The sequence below is a fragment of the Mus pahari genome, chromosome 7 (genome assembly GCF_900095145.1).
Source record: "Mus pahari chromosome 7, PAHARI_EIJ_v1.1, whole genome shotgun sequence".
NCBI classification, from domain to species: Eukaryota; Metazoa; Chordata; class Mammalia; order Rodentia; family Muridae; genus Mus; species Mus pahari.
The window spans coordinates 102,806,667-102,817,675 of NC_034596.1; the positions used below are offsets into that span (position 1 = coordinate 102,806,667).

The 11,009-nt window shown below is 42.5% G+C and overlaps 1 protein-coding gene across 1 annotated transcript; it reads left to right on the forward strand.

Moving 5' to 3' along the window:
* Positions 1-9,746: 9,746 nt before the first annotated feature.
* On the forward strand, positions 9,747-10,415 carry LOC110324826 (non-histone chromosomal protein HMG-14). Its single transcript, XM_021202534.2, has one exon. It carries the CDS (start codon positions 9,812-9,814, stop codon positions 10,109-10,111), a length of 300 nt encoding a protein of 99 aa, XP_021058193.1. The 5' UTR covers positions 9,747-9,811; the 3' UTR covers positions 10,112-10,415.
* The last annotated feature ends 594 nt before the right edge of the window (positions 10,416-11,009 follow it).

Consider the following 11,009-nt stretch of genomic DNA (forward strand, 5'->3'; position numbering starts at 1 on the left):
TGGGTACACTGCCACTGTCTTCAGACAGAGCAAAAAATGACATCGGATGCCCATTACAGATGGTTGTGAGCCACCATGTGGTTGCTAGGAATTGAATCAGGACCTCTGGAAGAGCAGTCAGTGCTCTTAACTGCTGAGCCATCTCTCCAGCCCCAGAAATCTTTTCTATATAGGTTTTTAAATTTTTAACCCTGTTTATATGCTATAAATATCGATTTTAAGATACTATTTTCTCTCTGTGTACCAATTTCTGAGGGAGAATAAGTAGAAGGCAAAATTACTTAAATTCAATCCAGCTTTGGATCCAAGCAATCCACATGTGCATCCTGTAATCTCTTTTCTTCCAGACCCAATTCTTTTTCAGATTCAGCTGATAATTTTCTTGGACTATTTAAGTTCTTATCACCTTGAAGGGTCTGACATAAATTATTTAGCCCTTGAGTAGTTAATCCAATTGTGAGCCTTAGTCACTTAGTATATCCCAGTACTTTTTGAAACTCATTATGAGTTTGTAATTGATTTCTTCTGATCTTTATGTTCTGTAGCTGAATTGTCTGCAAACCAATCTTATATCCTAGATAATTAATAGCATCTTCACTTTGTATTTTTTTTTCAGGAGCAATTTGTAATCCCCAACAAGGCAAAAATTCTCTTTACTTCATCCAACATTTTTCCAAAGGCATATCCATCTTAATCAGCCAGCAAGATATCATCCGAATAATGCTAAACTATAATCTGAGGATTATTTCCCACAGCTGTTGTAGAAAATATTGACACAAGGTGTGACTGTTTGGCATTACTTGTGGCAAGACACTCCACTGTTATCCTTTAGTTGTTTATCATGGTTAAAAGTGGGCACTGTGAAATCAAATCTTTATCTTGTTTCTCGAGGGATATTGAGAAAAGGCAGTCTTTTAAATCAATCAATTTAGTAGACTATGTCTGAGGTTACAAGGACGCTAAAGGGATTCCAGATTGTAAAATCCCCACAGATTGAATGACTTGATTGATTGCCTCACATCTGTCAGTATCCTCCATTTTCCATATTTCTTTTTAATGACAAATATAGAATTCCAAGGGCTGGTGGACTCTACTGTATATTGAGTCTCCAGGTGCTCTTGGATCAGCTGTTCTGGTCCTGTAACTTTTCCTCATTTAAGGACCAAGGCTCTACTCAAACAGGCCTGTTAGTTAACCATTTAGAGGTAGGGCAGTTGGTACTCATCAGCAGTGGCCCTCCTCATAAATTAGGAGAGCCAACCTCTGCTGTGTCCTGCTTATGGACAGCTTGGACAGTCTGCAACTGTCTTTGATAACTTTTTTTTTTTTAAGATTTATTTATTATTATATCTAAGTACACTGTAGCTTACTCAGATGCACCAGAAGAGGGCGTCAGATCTCATTATGGATGGTTATGAGTCACCACGTGATTGCTGGGATCTGAACTCAGGACCTTCGGAAGAGCAGTCGGTGCTCTTAACTACTGAGCCATCTCTCCAGCCGTTTGATAACTTTTTTTCAGCATTTTTATCAGGAAAATCTTCTATCTTATGGCTTGTCCCAGAAGTTGGAGAAATGCTAATCTGTGATTCCCACTACTGCACTAGGTCTGTTCCCCACACGTCCCTAGCTTTATCAGTACATATGGCTTTCCTACCTGACCTTCTGGTCCGATGCAGTTAATCCATTTTAGACTTGTTTACCTGACACAGCAGCCCAATCCCCAGGAGCTGTGTAGATGCCTTTCCTTTTGAAGTGGCCAAGCTAGAGTCTAGAAATCTTGAGAAATCATTCTTATATCTGCTCTAGTATCCACTAGCCCGTCAATCTCAATTCCATCTAACTGTAATTTTAGTTTTGGTTTCTTATCATTTATAGCAGCTGGGTAAAATATCTCTTCTGGTATCTTCCAAATCTCATTTCGTCTACTGGAGCTGCCCCATCTCCTGTTGAATGACTTGACTTAGTTTAGAGCAGTGCTGTACCATATCTAGTTGCTTTCTAAGACAGTTTCTCCTTGACTGACAGGGAATGAATGGCTCATATTGTTTTCGACAGGACTAAGCACAACCCTTTAAACAGTTTTCTGACATAAGGAATTGCTTAAAATATCTCTGGATGATCTATATTCATAAGCCCTGTGTCTGCTCTTTCCACGAGTTTTACATATCCCAGGAAACTTCCCCCCTGGATTATCATTAGAGAAAAATGTATCCTTAGGAACTGTCTGTCTACAGTCCTTTAGGAAATGATTTGGTCTTTCACAGTCACAGCATTGGACATTTTAAGCTCTCATATCTTTTGTAAGTGTCTATCTAATCACAACTGAATTGTGAGCATTAGATCCAATATCCACAGTTGTTTTGAAACCATTCAGAATAGCTTTTTTGCATTCAGCATTAGCAATCTTGAAAGCTAAAGATTCAATTAATATTTCTCTATCACCTGGATCTAATACACTCTATTTACAGATGAAATTAACCTTTGTAAAAAGTCAAGTGAAAGATTCGTCTGAATCTTGGGTTATTTCTGTAAATGATTCAGATAGTCTTCCCTATGTTCAACCTTGTCCCAAGCACTTAAAGCTACTATGCAACACTGATCCAAGGTGGCAACATTACACATAATCTGTATTCTTAATTCATAATATTGACCTTCACCTGGCCACTAACCCTTGACAATATTAATGCCTCTACTCTGACTTCGTTGCTCCGTAACTGAGGCCTCATCATCCCACCATTGTGGGTTCCCCCCTTTCCTCAGGGGTTGTTGCATCAGCCTATGAGGGAGAGGGAAGCAGAGTTGAAAAACAGGGTTTGGATGGCCTGTAAGTACAATGGAATAACAGACTACTAGGATCAGCTTCAGAGTGGCAGTTCAACTTTATTCCAAGGGTGGGTAATACATAGGCAGAGGGCAAGAGCAGCTAGGGGACAGCTGATAGGTGTTTATGGTATGCTTCATTTGCATTAGGCAGCACAACTCTACTGTGCTGCACAATAGGGTGGGAGCACATTATCTAATTATTATATGGGCAGCAGGGAAAAGGATTTGCAGGGAACTGTGCCAAAGATAGCCATTGTAGTTGAGGGGCAGGTTCTAAGATGGCTGACACCAAATCTCTCCAAGCTTCTGGAATTATACAATTTTGTGTGAAGTATCTGTTTCACATAGGGTGAATGCAAACCATAGGACATCATTGCTTCTTTAAACCTTTTTACCTCTAGCCATCTCTATGGGCTCCCTTTTATGATCTTGTCATAAGGCATCTCCGTAGGCTTTAGATTGGATTCTTCTGAAAAATTCTTTATTCTGATTTAAACGATCTTCTAATCTCTTTCCTATTGTTTGTAACCTAACAATAGAAATGCTTCCATTTCTCAGTCCTCCTATCTAAGTCTGCTTTATTCTGTTTTTTCTTAAAGAGGATATATAAAATTGTAATTATCACTGAACATATAATTATTTCTATCCATATAACTGTGACAAAATTATACAGGGGTCAAGTGCCCTCTGCCTTGTATTCTCTATTATCTTTTTAATATCTAAATTTCTCCTTCCTTCTGAGACTTCACTTTATTAAAGTTAGTATTTCTTTCTATGACTGCCAATCCTGAGCATCTTCCCTTTCTTCAGTACCTAAGCACATTTCAAAACATTTCTATTTTTCTTATACTGCTTTCAAACTTATATTATTTCCAAACTCATTCTCTAGGAATTTGCCAGTTTCAAACATACTGTATCAGTTCTAGGAAGGGGTTCCTCCGGCTGCTGCATAATGGCGATGGGTTCCTCCTCCTTGGTTTCTTCTTCACAGTGGCTATGAGCTCTGGGCCTTCGCTTATTGTGTGCTGCAGCCACTGCCAGTCACGGGTCTTGCTTCCCCACCTTCTACCTGAGAGTTTTGATCTAATGCCTGAATATAGTAGTGCAGAGCTTGGATTATGTGCTAGCACTGGTGAAATCCTGTGTCTTCCTTCTTCTCACAAAGACCCTCTCTCTGCAAGAGACAGAGAGGAAGGAACTGGTGTCACATGCCTACTCAGGAGGTAGAAGCAGGCAGACCCATGTAAAGCCATCCTTTATCACATATCAGGTTTGAGGCCAACCTGGGACACATAAGACCTGTCACAAACAAACAAACAAAGTTTATACTGTTTAAAGTCAGAAAACACTCCTTAACCCATTTACTGATGGAACTTTTGAATATTCATAAACCATACAGAAGAGAGGGTAGTACTAATGACTTGGGGTTGTGCCAACTGGACACACTGATGAATGTACTTTGAACATTTTTTTTTTAAAGATTTATTTATTTATTTTATGTATATGAGCACACTGTAGCTGTACGGGACCTCTGCTCGCTCTGGCCCACAGATTTATTTATTATTATTATATGTAAGTACACTGTAGTTGTCTTCAGACACACCAGAAGAGNGCGTCAGATCTCATTATGGATGGTTGTGAGCCACCATGTGGTTGCTGGAATTTGAACTCAGGACCTTTGGAAGAGCAGTCAGTACTCTTTCGTTTTTTGTTTTTTGTTTTGTTTTGTTTTTTTTCTGAGACAGGGTTTTTCTGTACAGCCCTGGCTGTCTGTCCTGGAACTCACTTTGTAGACCAGGCTGGCCTCGAACTCAGAAATCCGCCTGCCTCTGCCTCCCAAGTGCTGGGATTAAAGGCGTGTGCCACCACCTACCACACCAGCCCCTTTGAACAGTTCTTACAAGGATGGCAAGAGTTACAGTTAGCTGTACTAAACTGGCAAGATAATAGCTTAGGTGACAAGACCCTCCTCTCACATTGCAGTAGTTCTTGCATAATCTAAGATGAAGATTTACATGTTAACTATGGCATATTCAAGTTCCTAAATCTGGATGCTAAAAACTGTTCTAATATGCAGTAAAAAAAAAAAAACAACAACCTGATTTGAATTTACACATATATGAAAGCAAGGGGTGGCTCATCTGCAACTGTAGCTTTATCTTTCCCTCCCATGCTGGAGATGGCTCTGGGGCTACAAACATGCTAAGCTGCTAAGCATGTGTTCTCTCTCATTGAGCCCTAGGCACTGGCTTGCAGCACTGTACATTAAAAAGTGTGAGTACACTGACGCCTGGCAGCGGGGCTACCCTGCGGGACAGCTGTCTGTGGCACGGGGAACCTAGAATGATTCTATTTGCTAATGTAGAAAGGGTTTGAAGGAAAGGTTGGGATGAGCAGAACCCAAGAAAAATGACCACTAATTAACTAGAAGAGATGTGAATAAACCTTGTTTTAGGGTTTCCACTGCCGCCGTGAAGAGAAACCATGACTAAGGCAATTTTTATAAAGGACAACATTTAATTGGGGCTGGCTTACAGGTTCTAAGGTTCAATCCATATCATCATGGCAGGAAGCAGGGCAGCATCCAGGCAGGCATGCACTGGAGGAGCTGAGAGTTCTACATCTTGATCTGAAGGCCAACAGAAGACATCCTTTCAGGCAGCTAGTCTCAAAGCCCCCCTAGAAGTGACACATTTCCTCCAACAAGGCCACATTTCCTAATAGTGCCACTAGGTCAAGCATATTCAAACCACCACATTCTGTTCCCTGGCCCCTACAGGCTTGTTCGAACACACGAGTCTATGGGGGCCATACCTAGCTATAGGATAATAATAATAATAAAAATACATTTAGTCCAAATTCAAAAGTCCCATAGTCTGTAACAGTACCAATAATGTTAAAAGTTCAAAGTTCAACGTCTCTTCTGAGATTCATGCAATCTCTTAACTGTAATCCACTATAAAATCAAAAAGCAGATCACATACCTCTAGCATCAGAGGATGTACATTACCATTCCAAAATGACATAGTGAGGAAATCCTGGATAAAAGCAAAACCAAAAGCCAGCTGGGCAAATTCCACACTCTGCATCTCCATGGCTATTGTCCAACTCCTTTCTGCTTTGTTGACTGCAGCACAATTCTTTCTCTTTGGCTGGCTGGTTCCACGCCCTGTGAGCAGATTTCCTCAGCAGGTATCCCATGGCTCAGACATCTCTAACATCTTGGAGTATCCAAGGCAACTCCTTTATCCCTTCTTGTTACAGTGTCTGGGATCTATACATGATGTTCTGGGCTCCTCCACAGGGCTTGGGTCTCTTCTCCGGCACTACTCTAGGCTCTGGTTGAATCCACTCCACTGCTGCTATTCTTGGTGATCATCCCATGGTAGTGGCATCTCCAATTCACTGGAGTCTTCCACTACAACTACGTTTCACCAGTAACCTCTTATAGGCTCCCTTCATGGTGCCAATCCTCAACTTCTTTGCATGACCCCTTAAATCCTGGGCCATCAACTGCAAATGAGGCTGCACCTTCATCAATGTCCTTCCCTGGCTTCTCATAGAATCGAGCCTCAGCTGCTCTCCAGGACCCCCTTCATACCTTCGAAGACAGTACTATCTGGGTGATTCTTACATATTACTAAGTCCACCACATAATGAGATACAACCTTGGCTATATGCATAACACAGCTTCTTTGTGCTCTTAGAAAACACTTTCCAGGAGATTTTACTCCAGTGATCTGGGTTCTTCTTAATCCTTGCTAATGTCTCAGCTCCAGCTAGCCAGCATCAATTGTCCCAGTAATCCCTTCTATTCTTGACTCTAAAGCCAGAGCCACATAGCCAAAGCCGCCAAATTCTGCTGCTTGCTGGAGCTGGAACATGGGCCCCTTGTTTTGTTTTATTATCACCAGCTTTCCATTTTCCAACTTCTTCACTGCCTAAGCTTGGCTGTCCTGAAAATTGCTCTGTAGACCTTGATCTCAGAGATCTGCATGGCTCTACTCCTGAATGCTGGGATTAAAGGCAAGTATCACCCTGCCTGGATTTAAGCTTTTCTTCATCTAGAATTTGTTGTCCCAGGCTGGCCATGAACTCAGAGATCCGCCTTGCCTTTGTCTCCTTGGATTAAAGGTATGCACTTCCATAATTAAGTTTTTCATGACCACCATTCCTTAAAATCTGGATCAAAAGGCTATGCTTTTCAACCTCAAAATCTGGATCACAGGTATGTCCTCCATTTCTGGACTGTAGTTCATTCCAGATTAAAAGTCCAAACTATTCCTTATTCAACAGCAAATACACAAACAATAAACTCTCAGCTGGGTGGTGGCTCAGTGGTTAAGAACAGTGACTGTTCTTCCAGAGGTCCTGAGTTCAATTCCCAGCAACCACATGATGGCTCACAACCATCTGCAATGGGATCTGATGCCCTCTTCTGGTGTGTCTGAAGACAGCTATAGTGTACTCGTCTCTCTCTCTCTCTCTCTCTCTCTCTCTCTCTCTCTCTCTCTCTCTCTCTCTCTCTCTCTCTCTCTCTCTCTCTCTCTCTCACACACACACACACACACACACACATAATAAAATCTTAAAAAAAAAAAAAAAACAACCCAAAACTTAGCTGGGAGGGTTTTGCCCCCACATTACCACCCCCTCAAACAAGAGGATCCAGCTCTGTTTCACTTCCTGATTCCCCTTTATTACTTAAACTGTACATTTTGTATTCTTTCTTCCTAAGCTTGCTATGCTTCATCAAAATCCTATTCCTGAGACTAAACTACAGCACAGAGTCTAAACTGAATTATTTTGGGACAAGGGCAAAAATCCCAGCCACATTCTTCTTCAAAATATTACAAAAACAGTCTCTAGTTAGGTCACATGCTAACATTCTTCTCTGAAACCTCTTTGACCAGGTCTGCATCAACCTCAGCACCAATGTCTTTCAGATTCCTATTTGGATGGTCTATTAAGCCCTACTTGAAGCATTCTATGGCTTTCCAAATTCACATTCCTCAAAGAAAAACATGGTCAGGCCCATCATAGCAATACTCCAATCCCTGGTACTAACTTCTGTTTTAGTTAGGGTTTCCACTGCTATGAAGAGAAACCATGACCAAGGCAACTTTTTATAAAGGACATTTAACTGGGGCTGGCTTACAGGCTCTGAGGTTCAGTCCATTATCATCATGGCAGGAAGCAGGGCATCATCTAGGCAGGCATGGCACTGGAGGAGCAGAGAGTTCTACATCTTGATCCAAAGGCTAACAGGAGAAGACAGTCTTCCAGACAGCTAGGACACAGCTCTCACAGCCCACCCCGACAGTGACACACTTCCTCCAACTATGGTACTAGGTCACATCTCCTAGTACCATAACCTATACACCTCATTATCTATCTGTGGCCTGCTAACCAGTCAGTAAGACATCTGAGGACTAGACTCAGTGGGCACAGTGTGAGTAACCAAGTTTGAATCCTCACAACCCCTGTATCCTACCTTTGAGAAATACTATGTCCAAAAGTAACTTGGGAAGGAAAGGGTTTAGTTAAACTGACAGCTTCCAGTCCATCATAAAGGGAACTAAGAGGGGAACCTGGAGACAGGAAATGAAGCAGAGGTCACTGGCTTGCTTAGCTTGCTTTCGGCTATCATCTCCCCCAAAATTCCAGTGTAACCTGTAAAAATGGGTGTGGTGGCATGTGCCAGTGACTGTGGTGACCCTACAGTGACGATAGGAAGTTCTTGGGCCAGCTAGCTAGGTGTGCACAGCAGTGAACAACAGAGACCTTGTCTCAAACACATGGAAGACCAATAGTTGAGCTTGTCCTACAACCTCCACATGTGTACCGAGGTACACATCCACTTTCCCCATTTGTTCTCCCTGTTTCTGACACACGCAGATATCTTTTAAAAATGAATACCCACCACTAAAAATGCACCTTTAAATATAAGTATCTGGGGCGGGTCAGAGCTCACTGCTTAAGAGCACTTTCTGTAGATGTGAGACCCCCAGGCCTCATTGCTAACATCCCCTTACCATACTGGTAACACAGGAAATGGCAACTGTGACAGGCTTTACCTCTAAGGCATTTGCTTTGGGAGGGGTGAATGAGAGACCATGACAGCTTTGCCTAATTCTCTTTCTACAGCCCTACTTCAAGGATTTCCTTACTACTGACTCACTTTCTCCTTTGAGAAAATAAATCACAAATAGACACCACTTACATGTAGTCTGAAGATAAGTATTTCTTCATATTATAAAGTAATTATGACACTAATATTCTAATTTTTAATACTTTTTTTCACATGTATGTGTGCCTGAGTACATGTATGTACACTATGCAATCAGGAGCCGAAGAGAATATTAGATCTCTGTAATGCACTGACAGGTGTTTGTGGACCACCATGTGGGTGCTGGAAACTGAGCCCCTGTCCTCTGCAAGAGCAGTAAGTCCCGCCCTGTTGGTTTTGAGATAAGGTCTCACACACCCCAGGCAGCTTCCAATCCTATGTAGCTTCAGGATGACCTTGATTTTATCCTTCTGAAAGCTATGGTTGTAGATGTGGGCACCATGCTGGTTTACACAGTGCTGGACCAGCAGCACCCCGCCAACCAAACCACGGGATCGACCAGACCAGCAGCACTCCGCCAACCAAACCATGGGACCCATCATTTCTCAGGGTTTTTTTGTTTGGGTTTTGTTGTTTGTTTATTAAGACAGGGTTTCTCTGTGTAGCCATGGCTGGCCTGGAACTCACTCTGTAGACCAGGCTGGCTTCAAACTCAGAGCACCACCTGCCTCTGCCTTCTGAGTGCTGGGATTAAAGGCGTGTGCCACCTCCTGGTGATTTCTTAAGTGTTGTAAATGATCTTCTAGGGGTTCTCCCACTGCCCCCGCGACGGGTCGCAGCCGGTGGCGGCTGAGCAGTGCGGCTACTCGGTGACGGATCCGGCGACGCACGTGTCTCCCACCCCGCGCCTCCACGATGCCCAAGAGGAAGGTTAGCGCGGTTGGAGCGGCGAAGGCGGAGCCCAAGCGCAGCTCCACGAGGCTGTCGGCCAAGCCCGCCCCTGCCAAGGTGGACGCGAAGCCGAAAAAGGCCGCGGGAAAGGATAAAGCATCAGACAAAAANGTGCAGATAAAAGGAAAGAGGGGCGCGAAGGGCAAGCAGGGCAAGCAGGCTGACGTGGCCGACCAGCAAACCACAGATCTGCCTGCAGAAAACGGAGAGACGCAAAACCAGAGTCCAGCCTCTGAAGAAGAGAAAGAAGCTAAGTCCGACTAAGCATCCATCATGTCCTGTCAGTGGTCCCGCCTCCCTTCTTGTACAATCCAGAGGAATATTTTTATCAACTATTTTGTAAATGCGAGTTTTTTAGTAGCTCTAGAANCATTTTTAAAAGGTGAGGGGATCCCACCTCATCCCATTTTTTAAGTGTAAATGGTTTTCTTAAGAGGTTAAATCATTTGCTGGTTGTTTATTTTTTGGTACAACCAGAAAATAGCAGGATACTGAATCAGGAGAGGCTGTGACTGTCTCGGGGGTCACCATAACATTCCGTAGATGGGGCTAGTTTTATACCCTATAATACAAAGCATTTAAATGGGAATTTGGCGTCTCAGTCGTGCATTTGTGNCTGGAATATTTTCAGTTCTATCCAGTCCCGTGTTTCTAGTAGAACCATTTTGTAAGAAAGCCAGTCCTTGCCCTGTCAGAACTGTGATGTCTGGTCATGGCAGTCCATTTTCCTAACAGTTGTGATAATGTGCTGTGAAAGATGGAAATTCTGAGAATGTTCTGTGTCTGGTGTAAAATTGTGAATTGGTGGAACTGAGAGATTATATTGATTCTTAAGAGAGGTCTTAGGGAAATTTGCTGAGTTTGAGGCTGGAACATCACTGGAACAAGTTCAAAGAAAAACAATATGTAGCTCTTCATTTGTGTACATGAACACAATGTGACTTCAGAGTTTGGGTATGTGAACACAGTATATGGCTCTTTTTGGGTANGTGTGATAAGAATTGGAATGTCTGTACTCTGCTCCTCGACCAATAAAATCTGTTGTGAAAGAGTAAAAAAAAAAAAAAAAAATGATCTTCTAGAGCCATGTCTAATTTTCAGCTGTTTTATTGTTGCTTACAAGTGTAGCAATTCATGCCACTCGAGAGACTTTAAGGACTTA